Source organism: Theobroma cacao, chromosome 9 (assembly GCF_000208745.1).
Source record: "Theobroma cacao cultivar B97-61/B2 chromosome 9, Criollo_cocoa_genome_V2, whole genome shotgun sequence".
Lineage (NCBI taxonomy): Eukaryota > Viridiplantae > Streptophyta > Magnoliopsida > Malvales > Malvaceae > Theobroma > Theobroma cacao.
In genome coordinates, this window is record NC_030858.1 from 25,582,680 (window position 1) to 25,604,462 (window position 21,783).

General features: G+C 33.9%; 1 protein-coding gene across 2 annotated transcripts; it reads right to left on the reverse strand.

The window, feature by feature from the left end:
* On the reverse strand, window positions 16,878-20,845 carry LOC18589658 (metal tolerance protein 4). 2 transcript variants are annotated; one of them, XM_018128255.1, is made up of 9 exons: window positions 20,675-20,845; window positions 20,570-20,596; window positions 20,200-20,455; window positions 19,778-19,956; window positions 19,398-19,596; window positions 18,525-18,703; window positions 18,284-18,434; window positions 17,639-17,769; window positions 16,878-17,520 (listed from the first exon to the last, which is right to left on the reverse strand). In XM_018128255.1, exons 3-9 carry the CDS (start codon window positions 20,402-20,404, stop codon window positions 17,341-17,343), a joined length of 1,224 nt encoding a protein of 407 aa, XP_017983744.1. In that variant the 5' UTR covers window positions 20,405-20,455; window positions 20,570-20,596; window positions 20,675-20,845; the 3' UTR covers window positions 16,878-17,340. The 2 variants fall into 2 exon arrangements, with proteins under 2 accessions (XP_017983744.1, XP_017983745.1); XM_018128256.1 differs by lacking the exon at window positions 20,570-20,596 and having other exon boundaries at window positions 20,675-20,843.

Below are 21,783 nucleotides of genomic sequence, written 5' to 3' on the forward strand. Positions count from 1 at the left end.
CTTTAGATATTTTAGATGGTATTTGTTTACTCACTGGGATTATATAATCTCACCACCCTCATGTCCACCCATTTCAGGCTCAGTATAGGTTGTAGATAGCTGATATCGCCAAAGGTTACAATTGGCTTTACTTCCTCAAAAATTATAGGTTTGCAGCCTTCGTTCATTTTTGTCATTTGGGGGTTCACTTGTTACTATAAATTAAATTAAATACTCTAGCTTACTGTATTACAGTATATATGAATTTATTTTACTTTTACTGTAAAAAATTTATTTACTCAGTGTTCTAAAAATATTGTTTTATGAGAAAATTAAATATTTTATTCTATATCTTTATTATATTCAAATAGTTATAATTTCATTTTTAAATGAAAGTCTTAGACATTTAAATTTATTTTTTATTATGAATTATGTGTTTTATACTCGCATACTACATTTTTAGCTGGTTTAGAAACTTTTGAAGAAAAGTGACGAAAATGCCCTTGTGAGGTGAAAGTTATTTTTCCACGATTTTGAGGGGAAAAAGCTTAAAATTCTTTAAAAATGAGGTTTGGCAATGATTACTCACAGGGGAGACGAGAAAAATGATGCTAAAGCCTTGCGGGGTTTCGGTTAGCATTCCGGATAACGAATGTCTACCGGGACATCTAGGCGGTTGTCACGGGCTCGAGGGCAGTACTGGGTCGTGACAATTCAGTTGGTATCAAAGCTTTTAGTTTTAAAGATAAGAGTTTTTGGTTTTAAAGTTATTTTAAAAATTTTACAGTGTCAGTGTGGCCCCGAGTTAAGTTAGGTTAGGTTGAATAGAATACATGCATCAGAATATAGAGCCTGAGGTTACCTAAACTCACTTTGTTTCCCCTTATAGATTATCATGCCTCCTCGACGCGAACACCCACCTCTCACTAGATCGGCTGGGAGGGGAAGAGGTCTTTCCCAACATAGTCAGCTAGATCCTATAGAGTGGGAATCGACTACGTCTACTATTCGGGCAGCATTTGCTGCTAAACAAACCGAGACTCCTTCACATCTTCCGCCTCCTCCGCTACCTACTAGTATTCCTACCATGCCTCTTGAGGTAGTTCAGTCATTGGCAGCCATCTTTACTGCTATTGCTGGCCAGGCTTAGGCTAGTCAAGCTCTTCCTACAGTTCCTTCAGCTGCTCCTTCAGTACCACCACCCCCACCTTCAGTCCCACCACCAGTGCTGGATGTTTCTAATTCTAAGAAGTTTAAAGAGGCTAGGCAACATGGTTGCACTTTTTTTATGGGTGAATCGGACGCAATCATAGCTAAAAAAGTGGTGCAAATGACTTTAAGAGCTGAAAAGCTTGCGAATGAAAATAAGAGTCTGTGAGCTGAGTTAGCAAAAAAGAGAAATTTGAGTGTATCTTCTAGTCAGCCACCAAAAAGGGGCAAAGACTCCTCTGTTTCAGGAAGTACTACTACTATTTCAGTAACATCTTTCCAACCTCCATTTTCACAAACACAACAGAGACCTCCGAGATTTAACAAATCTACGATGACTATTTCTGAAAAGAGTTTCAGAGGTTCTCATAGATGCAAAAATTGTGGAGATATCATTTCGGGCCGTGTAGAGAGCCTGTACGATGTTTTTATTGTGATAGACTGGGTCACATTAAGAAAGATTGCCCATAGTTTGGACGAGCTACGGTAGCTACTCCATCTCCACCAGCTCGTACGGATATTCAGATGAGAGATTCCTCTAGATTACCACCGAGACAGGGATGATTTTGACATACCACTAAGGGTAGATTAAATATGTGAAAATTAGTGTACTAATAAAGTGCATATGATAGAAAGCTAGTTTGTAAGTTGTAGTTTTCATGATCATGAAATATATAAAGATTATCAATCTATGGACATACACTTAGAGTTGTAATTTACAAGTTTGGAGTATTTAAGATATGATTAAATGGAATTAGCATTAGTTAAGGTACGTAAATCTTTTAATTAATTTCTGTGGAGTATGTATGATTGTAGAATGGAGGAACATAGTGCCGTGATACTATATGGTGAAGTCACTATACACTATGGAAAGAGTATTCTCAAGTGAGATTTATTGATTGATGATAAGTGATGTGCAATCTGAAATACATGTAGCTATGGATAAATTTGGAGATTTTTGCTTAAGCAAACTCGTACTAAATGATATGGTAAAGATATATGAATGTTAGTGGCAAAATAAACACGTTGAGTCAATGTTCTGATCACGCACTTGTGATAGAAAGTTAGTCTTGTTAATGGTGGTATAGACTCAGAGGAAAGCCACACAATTGTGAATAATTGAGGTAATAACTTTAAAGGTGGAAGAGTTGCTGGGATAAAGTGAATTCAAACAATTGCAACGTCACAGTACTGACTATCAAACGTTGTCTCGTTAAGAACCCCTAATGGCTAGAAAGCATGAGCAAATTGAGAGTGGAATGAAGATGAAACTCACTAGTTGAAGAATGGTCATTGGTTTTGATGCTAAGCTTTGTTGTTTGGAATTTTAAGTGCATTGGGGAGGTATTAAGATAAAGATGATGAGTGAAACTGCAAAATTTCTTTATTGCCCTATATATTGGCATGTAAGAAAAAGAAAAGTTAGAGAGTTTTTGAGATGGCTACATAAAAATAAATTAACATGTGGAGTGTTAAGATGAATAATATGATGACTGAAGTCAAATCTTAAGAAATTAAAAAAACAAGAGATTAAGTCTTGTTAAAGACTAAAGAGGAAGCGAGCGAAAGGTTAGATGAATGTATGAGATACTAATAAGAGATGTCAATACCAAGTGAGGAAAATATAAATAAAGATTTCGATAATGATATAGCAAATGAGTTTATATAGAATATTGTTATGAGAATTTACAAATCTTGTCTTGACTTTGTTGAAAGGAAAGGATTAGTAACAACACAAGTAAACTACGTGGTATGCCATAAACCCTTGGAGATAAATTGAAGCATGAGTAGTTGGGCATGCCTTTATGGAAATGATATACTTGGTGTATAAAAGAGCAAATAAGTGATTAAGTGTTTCAAGAATGTTTAAACACCTTTGAGAAAGAATTATAAGTTATACATGATAAGCATAAGAGGATATAAATGGTTATGGAAATTATGACGTAAATTTGGAGGGAAACCAAATGGTTGAGAATGACTAGTGTAGTAACCTTAAATGTAGATGAATAACATTGATTAATTAAACTCCAACAGCCACCGTGCCGCGGTGCTAAGAACACTTCATATCTAGGACGCATGAATAAAATGAGACAGATGTGAAGTTGAACTTACGAGTTGACCTAAAGTCATTGAACTTGATTTTAAGTTTTGTTAACTGGAGTTTTAGGGTTTTGGAAGGTATCGATATGAATGAGTTAAAGCTGAAATGGTTAAAGGCGTTCCCTTTGGGGGGGGAAGCAAAAGGTTTGGGGTTCGAAACTTGGCGAGAAAGACCTGCAAGGCCTGTCATGCTGCCCTAGGCGCTGCGTATGGGAGTAAGTCAAGTGATGGGGACCCAGACGTAACAATACCTTGGAGTGGGCCTCGAAAAGGATGCCACATAAATGGATAAGTTACGGGTTAAGTGATCACATGTTGTGAGACATAAGTTTAAGATAGATATCCCCAAGGAAATACTCAAGAGAAGTTCTGCCATGGATCTCGTGAAAGCAAGCACTAAGTTATGCGATTATAGAAAGGAAGCTGTAAGTTGAGAGTAATATTCGTATTAATATTGAAAGGTACTTGAGGAGAATCTAGTTTCAAGTTTTGCAATTTCAAATGCAATTTATAAATTGGCTAAGGGAGAATGATGTTATATTCATATGAAAGAGTGGAACAAAGGATGATTGAAGTTGACCTTGATAATGAAGTCAGATAATGAAACTTTCCTAATATATTATGGAAATTGGAATTCGAAGATGCTTAAGGCATACACGATTCAAATGAGTCTGAGTTTTAAGTGACAAATCAATATCGGAATGCAAAAAGGATACAAGGTAATGTAGAGGCATGAAGAATAATCAAGAAAAAAGGATGACTCTTAGGAATTGTGGTTTTGCATAAGATACAATAATCAAGTTAAGATAAATCTTTGAATTATCAATGGGATTATAAAGCATACACGCATAATAGATTATAATTCAATGGAAATGACATTATGATGCAATGATATATAGTACAAGGAAACTTAAGCATATAATTGGAAATGATAAGAAGAAAGTATAAGTATGTAAATGATGTGGAACTATACACAGGCATGATGAGAATTTGTATGAATTATGAAGATTATTCTATTGAATCTTGGTTATGGATGGGAATGAACAAAGAGAAATTAGTCTGAAGGCATTTGAAAACAGAAACCCGTATACATAATGAGGAATATGGATATTTGAATGTGTATATACGTATGTGTGGAGTTAGTGATGTACCCAACTAAAATGAAGAATGGTTTTAGTGGTTCGAGATTTGAACTCAATATATTTGATGAGTTGTATAGATAATGTAACGATCAAGAATTTTATCAGAAGTCGATTTATGGCTACCTAAGGAATTTTGGGGAAATAATTAAAGAAATGTAATCTATAGTGCGATTAAGCCATATGAGATGGATTAATAGGATTAAGAAGATTGAAATTTCCTAAATGCAAGGTAAACATGAAGTATGTGGAAATAATTGAAGCCAGTAATCTTCCCTAACACTGAGGATATGTACAGGAATGGTTATGGCATGTTAATGTTACCGTAAACTACACAATAGTGTATGAGGATAGGAATGAATGAATGAAAGTTGAGAAATTTGATATGGAATGAAGAAGTAAGATAGTGATTGGTATATCTAAATAAGTATAAAATGCTATCGAAATTGGCATGATTGAGATGGAGTTATGGTTCAAGTTTAATGATAGTAATAGAAGCATGCTTGGTGTTTCGATATAAGAGATCATAAATGTAAAGGTTACTATTGATCTGATTTTAAAAGATAATAATAGACATAAGTGAAGTACTCGAGTTGAATTGGAGGTAAATGAGGTGAACAAATTGAAATTCCTTATAAATGGGGAGGATATAAGAAGTCGAGCATTAGATGAGAAAACAATACCCCCACATTTTCTTTGAGTTCAGTAAATGAAATTTTGAGGTCAAAATTTGATTTTAAGGGGGGTAATGCTGTAAAGCCCGACCTTATAAAACACTTGACAGGACATACATGTGATGGATAGCAGGTTTGCATGCTAGAAGAGTCTCGAAAAATTTACAAAAGTTGGTATTGTACCTAGAGGTACAACAAAGTTGATTTAAGCTTCGAACTAGATCAAATAGAGATTATAGGGTGAAATTGAAAATTTTACGATCCATGAATGATTTAAAATGGTGATTTGGAGTTCGAGGATTAATTTGGAGTCAAACTAAAAATTTCACTATCTAGGGGTAAAATGGTAATTTTGCCACTCGAGGACAAAATGGGGAATTTTTTTCAAAGATTTTGATAATATTTGACTTATTGGAGTGTGATTTGAGGTTGAGAAGTGAAAAATTGTAATTTTGGTATTTTTCAGAGTATAAGGGTAAAATGGTAATTTTACCATCCCAAGGGCAAAACAGTAATTTTTCACCACCAGAACACTTGTCTAGCATATAGATTTTATCCAATTTTATCATGGATAATTGAAGGAATTTATATGGTGGAGAGAGAAAGCTTAATAGTTAATAAATTACAAATGAACTAATAATAAGGTGACATGTGTCAACTTTATAACCATTTATTATTTAACTTTAAATTTAGCACAAAATCAGCCCATTTTCTTCATATGGCCGGCCAAAGGAAAACAAAAGGAAGAACAAAGGAAGAAAATAAGAACAAAAACCCTAGGTGGGAAAATTCAAGGAAAAATTGGTGGATTTCAAGTAATCAAGCAATCAAAGATAAAATTTCTTGATTTTGACTTGTGATCTACCTTTCCCATGCATTTCTCCTTATTTTTCATGGTTAAATTTCATGTTTTCATGGTGAATTCATGGCTGGCCGAATGGGTATGGAGAGAGAATGATGTTGGATTGATTTGATTTCAAGTTATGTTAGTGTTTTTAGTTAGTTAGTGATGTGTAGCAAGAAAAGCCAACAAGAAAAATTCATTTTCTCCCATTACCCATAAGAGGCCGAATTTTCTAGGGAGAATATTGAGGCTAAAATTGATGATATTTCATGATATTTTGGTGATATTTGATGTTTGGTGAGGTTAGAAATTAAATGGGAAATTTTGGTATGAAAATTTGAATTTTTGCTCAATGTATAGACATGTGTGATTATTGACCCGAGACTGATAAATTGAATCTCATTCATAGTCACTGAGGTAATTTAGGTATAATTGGAGTGTAGAAAGTGAGAAGAATTGATTTGGAGTTAAATTGGAGATTTTAGCCGATTAGACCGAGTACAGTGTGACTTAGGTCTAATATCACATTTAAGCGATTAATCGGACATTTTGCATTCCATATCATGCATTAGTAGACTAAATTAGTTTATGTTCGATTTAGTATCAATGTAGTAAGTTTCTCGATTTTGTACTGTGTCAAGGTGGTGAGTCTTCCGACAAGGGTAAGGAAATTGTACCCGAGGATCGATAGTTGGAGTACTATAAAAATTCGACTCCTGAAAGAGTGAGTAACCTTACTATCATCTTAATTATCTAAAGTGGTTTTTATCTAATTTTATGGAAAATGGGTTTAAATGGTAAGCCTTTATGTTTATAAAAAAAATGTGTTTAAATGAAAAAAATTTATAAATTTTCTTGAAATTGAATGATGATTTTGAAAATAGAGTAATTGGAGACCACTGATATGTTGTAAATTTATGATTTGAATAAATAGCTTATGTTAATGTGTTGGCATGACTGGCTGGGTTGTGGTTTTTGTGAACTGTATGAATTGTTCTATTTTACCTTTGCAGGCTGGATAGTATTAAATTAACCCTGTCATGCTGTCAAAATTTTATTGAATGGTGGGTTTTGCTTGCTGCAGTGGGCTGGGTTCTGTGGACTAGCCTATTAGAGGGGCACGAAATCCTGACATATTTTACCTCGGTTGGAAAGGTGAATAGGGTAACTCCTGAGGTATAACTTTTAGAATTCACTTCACGCCAAACCACCATGTGAGGGGGAACTTGGCCAACGCTAAGGAACGACTATATTTTCTAAATAAAAACATGATTTATGAGTATATAACTTTTTAATAGCCTTGGCGGACTCAGTTTGGGATAGCCCTCAGCCAAGGTATCCTTGATAACTGAGTAGCAAAATAATTTTTGGCATGAGCCAAGTTTTAAGAAATTCATAAGCCATGTTGATTACTCAATTTAAATGAATTGAATTTTATTTGGTTGAAATGAGTTGAAAGATGATAAATTAAAGTATGATGATTTATTTTATCTGTCTCCATTTACTCGACTTTAGATATTTTAGATGGTATTTGTGTACTCACTGGGATTATATAATCTCACCACCCTTATTTTCACCCATTTCAGGCTCAGTATAGGCTGTAGATAGCTAATATCGTCAAAGGCTACAGTTGGCTTTACTTCCTCAAAAATTGTAGGTTTGCAGCCTTCGTTTCATTTTTGTCATTTGAGGGTTCACTTGTTACTGTAAATTAAATTAAATACTCTGACTTACTGTATTACAGTATATATGAATTTATTTTACTTTTACTGTAAAAAAATTATTTACGCGGTGTTTTAAAAATATTGTTTTATGAGAAAATTGAATAATTTATTCTATATCTTTATTATATTCAAATAGTTATAATTTCATTTTTAAATGAAAGTCTTAGACGTTTAAATTTATTTTTGATTATGAATTATGTATTTTATACTCGCATACTACTTTTTTAGCTGATTTCGATACTTTTGACGAAAAGTGACGAAAACGCTCTGTGAGATGCAAATTATTTTTTCACGGTTTTGAAGGGGAAAAAGCTTAAAATTCTTTAAAAATGAGGTTTGGCGATGATTACTCACAGGGGAGATGAGAAAAATTGTACTAAAGCCTTGCGGGGTTCCGGTTGGCACTCCGGGTAACAAATGTCTACCGGGACGTCGAGGCGGTTGTCATGGGCTCGAGGGGAGTACCGGGTCGTGACAAATTTAATTTGATAAAACCAATTTGTAATAATTAAAAACTGCTCATAACACTTACCCATTGTTAGTAAAAATAATCGGCACACTAGTTTCCCGAACACCTCAAAACTATTCGATTTTAACTTCGCTTTGCAAGCCTTTTAATCCATTCATTAATCCATCAATTAAACATGATTTTAAACCTTTTAAAATATGTTTTAGTGGATTAAACACATGCTTTCCTGATTTGAGTTAAAACTAAAATTAAATTTTAAAGAAAGCCTTCAAAACCAATATATACCAAATCAACACACAAATCAATCTTATTGATTATCACCAAGAATCAAGCATGCAAATTACATTAAAAACATCAAACAAAGGATTTAATACCACTGCTGGATTTGACTTTAAGCTCAATTAGGAGAATAATCAAGAAATTAAAAATATAACATAGCGAAAAATAAGAAACTAGATTTTAATCAAAGAAACAGCTGAATCTCACAAAATCAATGTTTGTGTTTTTTCATGTAATTTTCAACTAAATTATGAACATTCATAATTTTAAGAGTTACATACCTTACTTTAGATATTGTAATTAAGAGCTAATTAAATTCAAAAAGCTTGTGATGAAGCAAGTAATCTGAAAAGAGAACAAATTAGTATGAAATCCTATAATCGAAATCTTTGCTACTTCATCTTTAAGATTTGTCAAATCCTCACCCACCTAAGTGTTTGACCTCTAACAGTAATCCATACAATGACCAAATAAGACCTTCTCAAAGGTAGGATTTTTACTTATACTAGCAAGTTTTGTTTTTAAAACAACAAGACCAAAAGTTCTTGCCGAATCTTATTTTTGTAAGATAAAGAAAACTATTTTTCTTTTCTTATTTTTATGAAACTGTTAAAGATTTAGAGTTTTATCGGCTAATATAATATATTTATATAGCCAAACTAAGTTGTAATCCTACATACAACTAGACCTGTCGATATGGGCCTTGCCTATTGGGTTGGCCCATTTTTTATTAAAAATGGGGTGGGTTGGGTCATAAATATTTAGGCCCATATTAAAATCGAGCCTAAATGGGCTAGCTCGTTTGATTAGGGGGCTGACCTAGGTTGGTGCTTATTAGTTCAGTGGGCCAAAAGAAAAAAAAATTAAGCTTAAATGGTGGGCTAGTGGCTAAGTCTCTAAGGTATAACTGTGTAAGAACTAAGGACTAAGGAGCAGCCAAGGCCCAACTGCCCAAAAACCCTAACTGGCTAAGTGCTAACCCCTTCAAGCTTCAACCCTTCTGGCCTTCTTTCAGCATACAGTATAGACTTGAGATTGAGAGTCCAGTTTTGCTTTCTTAATTCTCAGTTCTCGGTTTCACTTCTCACTCTCCGATCCTCATCAGGCCATCCTCATCGGGCATCGCCCATCGGCATCGCACTTTCAGCCAGTCACCACTCTGACACTCCCCATCACACCTTCAAAGTCTCCGACGCTAGCTACCTTCTTACAGTTCTCACTCCCCAATCCCCATCCGACCATCCCCATCTCACCTTCAGCAAGTCACCACTTCGGCACTCCCCATCGACCATCTCACCTTCAAAGTCTTTGGTGCTAACTACTTGCCTACGGTTCTCAACTTCTTACTCCCTAATCCAGCAATCCTCATCCGACCATCCCCATCGACAATAGACATCGCACTTTCAACCAGTTACCACTCCAGCATTCCCCATCGGCCATCTTACCTTCAAAGTCTCCAACGTTAGCTACCTGCTTACCTTTACTCCGAGTCTTCTCCAACAGCCCAAGTAAACCTCTAATCTGTTTTTCTTTCCTTTTATTGATAGTTTCATTTCATTATTATTTTATCTTTGTTTTGCTATGTGTAAGTGTGTTGTGAACAATGAAGTCTGAAAGCATTAGTATCATGTTTTGTATTTTGACATTTTGAATTGATATTTCATAGCATATTTAATTGTTTGACTTGGCACTGACAAGATGAATAACTAAAAAGCAGAAGGGAAGACTGGGTTTGATATTACATGACCTGTCGACAGAAATTGATGTTATTATAGAGAAAGGTATTGGTGGCTTGTCGGTAATTCTATAGCATCAGAAGAAATTATTTTATCCTTCTCTATGAGGGATGAGATCTATTGTAGTTAAGATAAACTTATAGATTAGAAGCTATCAGATGTTGGAATGAACTTGTACTTCAAAAAAAACCAAAAATGAAATGGTGGATTCAATTAATTGTATTAACTTGAAAGGCAAAAACTTATTGAATTATGTAAGGTAAAATTGCTATGGACTGAGAATGCTTAACCCATTTTTTTTATCCATCTTTCGAATTTTTCTTCCTTGTCATCAAACATTTTTAAAAATTAAATGTGTTAATTAAAGCAAAAACCTAACGTTGCAAATTTTGTTCTCCTTTGCTTTAGGAATCTATTTTAAATCATATGTTACATATATAAAAATGTATTTGTAATAGATATAATCAATAAATATTGTTGTTTGTTGGTGTAAATTTTTAATATTTTTTATTTATGTTTATGTTATTTGAAGGTGATGGGAATGGATCAGCCAGTTAAAAATTGTATAAATTTGGATGATGATGTGAACATTTTGATTAAGGATGAAATTCCCTTCCAATCCCATATATCTGAATCTGAACAATTAAGTAAGAGGGTAAAAAAAATAAACTTCAAATGTATGGAATTATTTCACTAAAATAGGCAAAAAGCAAGATAGAGTAGAAAAGGCAACGTGTAATGGTTGTAAAACGAAGTATAAGGTTGGCCCTAAACCTAGTGGCTCTAATTATGGCACTTCACATTTACGTCGTCACATTGAAACTTGTAAATTCATTTCATATTTTAATCCACATCAAATGCTTATCGATTATGAAGGGAAAGTAAAGGCTAGAAAATTTAATCCTAGGATTTCACGTGACATGCTTACTGAAGCCAAAATTAAGCATGACTTGCCTTATGCTTTTGTTAAATATGATAAGATTAGAGCTTGGGCTAAATATGTAAATCCAAATGTAGTCATGCATTCTAGAAACACTGCTATATCTGATGTCCAAAGAATTCATTTAAGAGAGAAAGAGAAACTTAAACAAGCCATGGCCAAGGTACCTAATAGAATTTGTTTAACTTCTGATGCATGGATAGCATCTACTTTTGAGGGCTATATTTGTTTGACTGCTCACTTTGTCAATGAAAATTGGAAGTTATGTAACAAATTACTCAACTATTGTTGTATGCCTCTTCCACGCACTAGAGTTGAATTATCTGTCATTGCATTTGATTGTTTGAAAGAATGGGGAATAGATAAAAAAGTTCTTTCTTTTACTATAGAAAATGTTTATGCTAATGATAACACGCAAGCTATCTTGAAAAGCCATCTTCATTTGCAAAGTAGCTTGATTTGTGATGGTGAACTTTTTCATGTGCATTATTGTGCTTATGTATTAAATCTTATTGTTCAAGAGGGCTTGAAAGTAGTCAATGAAGCATTGTTTAAAATTAGGAAGAGTGTGAAATATGTAAAGGCATCGGATAGGAGGATAAAAAAGTTTCAAGAATGTGTTCAACACGTTGGTATTGATACAGGTGTTGGGTTACATTTAGATATGTCAACTAGATGGAATTCAACATTTTTGATGCTTGAAAGTGCAATTAAATATCAAAAAGCTTTTGCTAGCCTCCAATTTGTTGATAGAACTTATAAATATAATCCATCTGATGAAGAATGGGGGAGAACAATGATAATTTATGAATTCTTGGAACTCTTTTATGAGACCACAAACTTGATATCTGGTTCATCTTATCCAACTTCCAACTTGTATTTCATGCAAGTTAGGAAAATTGAATCGATTTTAAATGAGAATTTGCATAATGAAGATGTGGTTATCAAGGATATGTCTCAAAGGATGAAAATGAAATTTGACAAGTATTGGAAAGATTATAGTGTAGTGCTTGCATTTAGAGCTATTCTTGACCCAAGGATGAACCTTGATTTCTTAAAATTTTGCTATTCTAAGATTGATGCTTCTACTTGTCATGGAAAGTTAAAAAATGTGAAAACAAAGTTGTACGAGCTCTTTGAACCATATGCAAGCAACACTCGTGCATCAAGTACATCTTTTCACTCAATGAGTAATTTGCCTAAGCAAGTTAGAGGGGGAACTAAACCCAAGGGATCGAAGATCTTTAGTGTAAGTTTTGTGTCTTTCCTTCATCTTATTACATGAGAATTTATGTTACTTTATTTATGTTTTGATAATTTTTTTTTGTCTATGTATTTAAAAATTGTAGGAGTTTAAAAAGTTTCAAAATGAAACAATTTCTATTGCTAGAAAGTCTGAATTGGATGTTTATTTAGATGAGGCAAAGCTTGATTATGAAGTGTTTGAAGACTTGGATGTGCTTAATTATTGGAAGGACAATGTTAAGCGCTTTCTTGATCTTTCTATTATGGCACGAGATGTATTGAGCATTCCAATTACTACGGTAGCATCAGAATCTGCTTTTAGTATTGGTGGTCATGTTCTCACTAAGTTTAGAAGTTCCCTCTATAATAAAAATGTTCAAATGCTTGTCCACATGAAAAATTGGTTGCATGGTTTTTCTTTAGCTGCCGATGGTATTGTTTATTTTATATATTTTAATGTCTTTAATCTTTACTTGTTAAATTAATAATTTTAGTTAAAATTGAAACTCACTATATCTTTTTCTTTTATGGCAATGAATATTAGATGATAATGATTCAAACCTGGAGACATCATTGCTGTCCAAACAAGATTCAAATGTTTTGTTTGAGGATGAAGATTGAGAAGGACATAAATTAGTCTTGAAGTTTATAAATATTAGATTATGTACTTATATTGATGGGATTGTAGTTTGTGTTAAAATTGAAATTTTATTTATGTTTGATGTAATTTATTTGCTTATTTATGTTTGGTGTAATTTATTTGTTTGTAATATATTTTTATTATTCAATTTATGGATTAAATCATGGCATAATTTTATTGATATGGAGTAAAAATAATTAAAAAAAAGTGGGCTGGCCTAGCCCGGCCCATGGGCTAGCAAGGGGTGGGTTGGGTTGGGGATTTGATAACCCATATAAAAAATGGATTGACTCGGTCTAACCCGTATATTCTCAGCCCATAAGGGGTTGGGCCGAGCCAGCCCATATTGACAAGGCTAGATACAACAATTGTATTTTAATTTAATTTAGTCATTGTGAACTTAATTAATTTTTCACTTTATTTTGGTCTATTCCAATTAAGTCGAACTTAATTGATTATTCTTATTTAATCTCAATCATATCACTTAATGTGTATGACTTATTAGGCTTCTAACATATTGGCAATAAATATAAATCCTAATCAAATGTCAATTTGATAATTAATTTACATTTATAAATCATGAGTGGTATCTAGCAATTCATCATGACTACCCAAATGTTAAAGAGTCAATTAAACAATTTGACAAAGCCCTTCAGTGATAAACCTCTCAATGCAATATTGTCCTTTTATCAAATATCTCGGATATATTATAAAGTATTGCTCAGTGTCTACTTATATCATTTCATATTAGTTCTCATAATTCATGACTAACCTTATGAATTTAAGAAATTAACTTTCCTCAAATTCATCATGCTTTGGTCAAAGACTTTAAACAAGTTAATCAAGAATTGAGAAAAAAGTGATATACATCCCCTCATATCACTTAGGGTGATGAATCTTCTCTTAACCATTCATTCACTTTTGCATGCTTCATGGCACATGATAACTCTCTGATATAGAGTTATTTGGACTTAATTTTGATAGTAATTAAGCTTAGTTCTTGTAGCAATGCATAGAAATTAGTTAGGTTTTATTTAAATTATTTTAGGTTAGTTAATTTAGGTGAGTCAATCTAATTTTAATTAATTTTATGCTTAATTTGGTGTTAATGTGATTAAGATATGTTGTTGTTGATTTATTTGTGCTTTTGTAGGTATTTAATGAAGGAAGAATTTTAATGGAAGAAGGAGAGCAATTTTAAGGTACAGATTTTTACTGCACATGTTTTGGTATTTCAAGCATAACTCTTTTTACAAAGCTACAAATGAGATGATTCTTAGACCATTGAAGAACTAAGAGAAAAAAATATAACTTTTATGTTTACCACTTTGCCCAGTTCGGCCTGTTAAGTGGTCAAAAATCTTGTTGAAATTGGAGCACTATAACAGTCTTATAACAATTACGATTTCTGCTATTTAAAAGGTCAAGGCCACCACTTTGGAGGAGGTAGGCCGCGAGCCACATAGTCTGATAAGGAAATCCTTATTGGAATTGACTTCTTTCTTCATCCAACTTGGCCTAACTTCAAAGCCCTATAAAAACAACCTTTCGAAGGACTTTTAGGATATAACGAAACACCAGATTGACAGCTGAGAGTCAAGCCACAAAATCGTTGAAAAAAAAGTCTCATTGGAGCTGAAAAGAAATTGAATGATTCAAAAAGAATTAGAGATCAAGAGTTTCACTCTTGTAGTTTCTTTATTCTTTATTTTTCTTGGTTTAGTTCAATGTTTAAACTTTATTTGATGATTATGTGTGACTTGATGGGGAACTAATTCTAAGATTATGATTAAACTCAATACATAGTCTGATTTATTTATCTCTCTTTTGCTTATGTTTTATGGATTTAAGTTGTGTATTTTATTTTATTCTTAATGCTTCTAATTGTTTAATCACCAATTAGATTGAATTAGAAATCTAAGTTAAACCTTGACGAAGGAAGTTTAGGTAAATCTTGAATAGAATAGCATATGATCGAATGCATTTAGTTGATTAGGTGGTTTGATTTGCATATAGGGTTAACATACACCTATTAGCCATACGTAGCTAAGATTAGAGCTTGAACTTAATAAATTTTTCTTCAATTTAATTTGTATAGACATATAGTAAATTAATTGGGAGAAATATTTTTATGAAAAACTAGACAGAGACTTGTAAATAATTTAGGACTATAGGTTAAGAATTTAATCCATTAAACTAAGTTAAAAGAGAGAAACAATATTCTTAGGTCTAGTAGTCACTCAAATTTAATAAACTTACTAATAAATTTTAGATGAGTTTTATTTTTGGTTTAATAGTTTATTGGTTTTAAATTTAAATTTTAATTGTTTGGATAAGATTAGGGTGTGTCAATTTTACTACTTAACAATAAGAATTAAAATAATTCTCTGTGAGAATGATACTTTACTTTATTACTATATTATTTGTTAACGATACGTGCACTTGTATGAGAAATCAACAACAATACCTCCAAAAATACCCTATTTAGGCATCTAGTCATCTCCAAACGCATAAAGGTAAAATCAAAATATGTCATTCTCCACACAAGATGACTTGGTGTCTCATGTTTGAGGACTAGTTACATGACTATCACATGAAAGCATATTTCATAGACACTTGAGTGAAATACCAAATGGAGTTCTCATAGCAGGTCATGTTCAGTGAACTTGTTCTTTAACAAGCACCCATATTCTATCCTCAAGTATCCCATATACTTTAATTTACGAGATTGATTGCTTACTTCCCAAATAAAGAGGTTTAACATGTACAAGCCTTTGAGCATTGTCAATGTCTTGTCTTGATAATATAATGACCAAGAACAATTTTAGAAACATAGCTTTGATGCATAGTGATTTCATAATTGTAACAATTTTACAATTCTCTTACAAGGCTTTTATGTTCCATGAGTTTCATCCTCTTAATATTTAATAACTCCTTATTATTGCAATAACATGAAGGAAAACTTTTATCACATATAATTTTACGATTAATTATGCATTAAATGACAATATATATTCCTTAACCAATCTAATTTGCTCAAGGGCATATACCAACAATGATAAGGGGTGTGTTTTAGACTACTTTTTCCTCCTCTTGTAATCAAATTCTTCTTACTTTTCAATCATATATTAGTTTCAATGGCTTGTTTTCTGTGAGCAATTGCTTTGTAATCTGTTTATGCTTGCATTTTGTTCAAATGGTTGATACTTCTGGCTGTTGCTCTTTCTAGTTTGTGTTTTCTAATGTTCATTTTGTGTTCAATGTCAATTTGAATAAGGAGACAGATGACATCACTCAAGTTAGTAAATGCCAAGCATCCTCATGTCCTGAAATGAATGTTGGATTTAAGTTCATATCCTTAAATGAGCATTTAGCCAACATATATATACATATATATATACACACGCACAAATCCCAGTTCTCAAATTTACATGTGAGAAGTGTTGTTTCTTCTCCATATGAAATTCTACTCTTCCTACACACTTAAAACTTCATTTCTAGTTTTTTGTTACAAACTGAATAGTGATGCTTCAACGTCCGTGGATCCACCCAATGCTAAGCTCACTACTCACAAAATGCTAAAGTTTGATTTGGTTGAACTTAAGTGTCTACCATCTGCCAAAATGAAAATAGAATTAGAGCCAAATTTTGGTAAATCTTCAGCAAAACAATCGCAAGACGAATGAAGGCCAAGTTTTAGTCTTTAAAATGATACATACAAAGTGTTCCTGATTGCTGGGTTTGGCATTGAAGATGCAACGACATAAAAATGGATTAAAAGGAGAAAAAAAAAGTTTAACTTAAAATGGTACTAATGCAGTATGCAAGTACGTTTCTGTTAAGAATAATTCCATTTTAGGCTGTAAAATAGTTTTCTTTTCATAATTTGAACATAAATGGGTAAAAACAGTTCAACCCAGAATTATCATTAGGTGCACAAGCTTGTAATAGATGAATTTATGAATGTTCTTGTGATTTTGTAACACTTGCATACAGATTCTAACAGGGAATTGCTAAGGACAATTAAATTGTCAAAATGAAAAGCAATAGACATTTACAAGATGCCCAAACCAACTCGACAATTTACTTCATATATATATATATACATATATATTTCTGAAAGGCTAAACAAATTCCTCGTGCCATGCTCTTGTAGTTGCAGAGATCAGCGATGAAAGACCATATGCTGCACATCTATTCTTAATCATCAAGAGAATAAATGCTTCACTCGTGGGGTGATTCCCTATGAAAATTATTTTGTTTGCTAAACCTACTGCTGATAATCGAGAACCACTGGAGGAAGAAAATTGTTGTGTAAAGATCTGAAGGAAAACTTTCCTCTAGACAGGAGACCAACTACAATCAAGGCTGACTGTTGGGTAGCCTGTTAAGAACAGAGTGCTCTGGTTTGTGTGCACATTCGAAGTCAAGATGAACAAATGCCCGCTCAACTTCTGGAAGTTTCTCGATCTTTATCTGCAAGGTCTCTCCTATTGCGTGAGCTTCTTTTAAAGGACAATCCTCAGGGAGTTCAATGTCAACCTGTATGAATGCCACAGGCTTAGTTTTTGCTTTGTGCAAGAGACAGTCAATAACATTCAGAAGTCAGTGTGACCCTTGTTACCATCATCATGAAAAGGCTGAATTGCATAAAACTGACCTCTACAAAATAAAGAACACCGAATGTGTAAGCTCGGACTGTGTCAATACGCTTGACTTGAGGGTGTCTGAGGACAAGATATGTCAACTTTTGTAGGAATTCAGGAGGAGCCGATTGTCCCACTAGAGAAACTGCAGCAACGGACCCCATATCCAATTAGTTACATTATACTTACAACCTTAATGTAACCTGATAGCATGATAACAAGATGATTTCATTTAAATTTTTGATAAACTAAGCCTTATTCATCCCATGCCCATAAAGGCATCTTCCTGGAAGGATGCAGAATTGGTTTAATTTGTTTTCTCTCATCATTGGCAGTTTCCAAGTCAAGGACTCAACTTTATAACAGGCAAGTGAGAGCATATTTTGGTAGTTTGCTTCTCCCACCTCCGATCCTTCTCATTCACTGACAGGTCATATTTCGGGTCTATGGGAAAGTTTTGTACCGAAATAGAGAAACCATAAACATAAGTTGTTCAAACTCTATCAAGCTTAAAGCCAGAATAGCTCAGTAATAGCCAGAATGAGACAAATTGCTACTATAGGTAAGATATATAGTTTCTGAGTCTTCATTTTCTTCTGCTTTCTCCAACTATTAACTCCAATAGTCATTTATGAGAAATCCTGTTACAAAAAGCTTACCTGCATTTTCCATAACAGTTCCTGACCAATTTGATATCGTGTAAATTGCAAGGGCAATAGCACCAGCCGGATCAATCCACCAGTAAAATTTATCACCTAGAATAGCTGAAAGTAATCCTACTAAATTTGTTACCACATCGAAATAGTGATCCTGCGAATCAGCGTTTGAAGGCATTACAAAAATTGCCAATCATAAGCAAAGTAAACAATACAGAAATTCTTAAAATAATAAAGCAGAAACCTTTGCATAAGCCCGAACAATCTTGTTGGATGAGCTTTTGCAGTAAATCCAGAGGGCAAGTTTTACCACAGAAGCAGACAACATGATGGTGTACAACCACACTAATTGACTTGAGGACATTTTTTCTGAAGGTGTATCTTTTATTAGCTGCTCCACAGCCTGGACCAACACTTGAAAGCCTGTAAGGTTGTGTGAGGTTATATATGTATTGTAGACCCAATGGCATATATGTATTTTGATGCCTTTATTTTCCTTTCAGTTTTTATTCATGGTTCCATAAGAGAATGTAAAAACTAGTCATGTTTTTCCCATAGTTCCTGACCGAGTCAGAAATAGTTGTCTTCATTCCCTTGGAAAGTGAAATAACAACCAAAAGCGAATCAAGATTCGACACCCTTCACAGTTCATCCGAGCAAGAGGGGACTTCGTGGAATCATTCACTAAATTTCAAGCAGATAAAGTACACAGAGAACTTCATGAAAAGAGGCAACGTGACATGGCATACACACACATGTATCAACAAATGTACGCATAATTCGCTCATTTAGGCAATATTTTCCAGATGCTTTTACATCAATATGTAGGGTATGACCAAGTTGCAAAACTTCCATAAGTTTTGAGAATCTTTTAATGTTTTATGGACTAGCTATGTGGAGAATAATCAAGGTTAGAAAAACAAAAATATAACATAAAAATTCAACCTGAATGTGCTCTCAGCAAAAAGATGCATGCTACTAAATCATATGATGAAGAAGCTCAAAATTTGGGACATTAACGATTGCAGTGCAGAGGAAAAATCAAGGGAGATTACGGACAGTTTAAACGCATGGAGAACACAAGAGTACTAGGGCGAGCAACAATCAAGGGACATACCCAGAGTAGCCATCACTGCAGCAAAGATGATTATGCCTACAGGCTGCACCCTCAATTTTCCAATTGGATAGTTGTAGATGTTTATGTTTTTCATTGACAAGTGAGTGAACCAAAGTATGCCGCCAGCCATGAGATCAAGTAAAGAATCTAATGTTGATGCTGCAATGGCTATTGATCCACTCTTTATTGTAGCATAGAGCTGAAACAATAAGCAAATTGTTAGTTTAACAGGTGAAGCACCCCGAATGAGTGACATTCACAACGAGAGACAGCAGAAAATTGTTAACTTAGGGATTGCGTGGATGCAAAAATTCTTCAAACCAGATTTGTTTGATCTTTGAAACAGGATAGAAATCTTCATCAAAAAGCAAAAGGTATACCTTAAATGCCAGTAAGATAATATTTGCATAATTAGAAATCTTCATGGCTGTTTCATGTTGGGCTTGCTCTTTGTCTTCATCATATTCCCCATCCACACTCTGAGAGGATGCATCCAAAGCATCAGCTTCTTCAAAGGATTTCAAGGTCTCAAATTGTTTTTCATAGTACTCCTTTTCACCTATTAAAAAATAAAAACTTTATTGCTTTCTCTCTTCCAAAGTGAAGATAAATAACCCAAAAAGAGGTAATCAGAAATCATTGTCTTGTAATGCAGTTTTAGGTAGAAATTTCTTTCTTCCACCAACAATTTCTTAGCAACCAAACATGAAAAGTGAAAAGCAGAGAGCAGCCGCATTTCCCACTTGCCACACAGAGAAAAGCGTGGAAGACAGAGAGAAGAGAGAGAGAGAGAGAGAGAGACCTCGAGTTAAGCCTCCGGTTTTGGAGACATCAATGCGAAACGGGGACTCAGCATCCACACCAGAGCGAACCTTGTCAGGCAACCTCGAGACAAACTCATTCCTCAGTGAGTTGACCGAGTTACGCCTATAGAACCGCCCACGTTTCCAGCTCCCACTCTTCATCAGCAACGCCGTCTTGTCACCCGAACCCAATTCACCCTCCATCTCTGGGATCCTGTCGTTCTTCAAATGAGACGACTTTGTACGGCTTTTCACCTTTATACAAGAAAGAATTTGATTGTTTCCTATCAGACACAACTTAAGTAGTCAGAGAAAAGAGAGAAGATATTCGGACTTGTCTTCCTGTCCTGGAGAGTGGAGGGTGGAGACCTGCAATTTCTTTCCATAGGAATGGAACTATGGAAGTGAAGTGAGTTAGTCGGAATCAGAGTTAAACACTAATCTGAATAAACTTCTCTAGGATCTGATACCTACCTTTCCTTTTGTAGTTTTCTATACCAATTACACTACCATGTTAGTATCATCCTGCTTTTCAATTCAACCTTTCTTCTTCTCTTTTGCCTCCTGTTTTTTTATCTTCGAGTCTGAAATGAAAACCTAATGTGTCAGCCATAGTACAAAATAATGGGATCTGGGTGACCAACCACCACAAAGGGAGGATAAATGCACACCTGTTCTTTTCATGAAAATATAATAAAATATCATTTGTCTACTTACTAAGTTTAATCATGAATCTATTATTCTTGAATTTGATTTTTAATTTTTTATGTAAACCTGTTTCTATTTGGAGATTTAACAAACTATACATTGACTCTAAAAGTTGAATTTAGCAAAGAATTTTTCAAGAAAATCACAAATGATTATCTTAATTGGTAAGGTTGTCCATTTCAATAATAAATGATTTTGGAGTAGAATTACACTAATTTCCTTGTTGGTAATAATCTGGAATGCATGACTTGTGCAAGATACAATAAATACCTATAACATCTATTAAAACTGTCCCTAAACAGGTGTGGTAGTGACATCTTTCCAAGCCAGTGCCAGTTACAAAAATGTCCACTTTGTATTAATTCAACAATCAATGTTAAATTCAGAATTATTACCGGCAATATAGTTTAAGACTGGTAATTTTTCTTCAAAAAAGATTATGTGTATTACTCTAATCAACAGAAGCTGTGAGTGTAATTAGTAGTTATTAGCTACAACGTTAGTTCAAAAAGGGTTCTGAACATCCTCATTTGCAGTGCAGGGCATGGTGTGGCGCGGTGGTTCTTCGTACCACTCGCCGTGCAATTTTGGACTCACTGCTAGGTCCATTTTAGACCCGGAAATCAACAAGTCATACCCCCCAATAATAGTACTGGAAAATGACTACCAAAGTACAGGGGAGTTGGGCGAGGCAGGTGGAATCATTGATATTCTAACTAAATATATATATATATATATATATATATATATATATATATATAAACTTGGGGCGGAGCTGCATTCTGTAGATTTCCCCTCTCATTTTTAGAAAATAAGCGTCATAGAGAGCAATTTTATTAACTTCCTCTGTCAGAATGCCATCAGCAAGTCTCTGC

Bases quoted from the DNA above. Each gene is read 5' to 3' on its own strand.
- LOC18589658 (XM_018128255.1), bottom strand. From the start codon at position 20,404: ATGGAGGGTGAATTGGGTTCGGGTGACAAGACGGCGTTGCTGATGAAG. The intron at 18,704-19,397 runs GTATGTCCCTTG...ACAACCTTACAG, and splicing joins TGCAGTGATGGCTACTCTGG to GCTTTCAAGTGTTGGTCCAG. The intron at 18,435-18,524 runs GTTTCTGCTTTA...GCTGATTCGCAG, and splicing joins TTGTTCGGGCTTATGCAAAG to GATCACTATTTCGATGTGGT.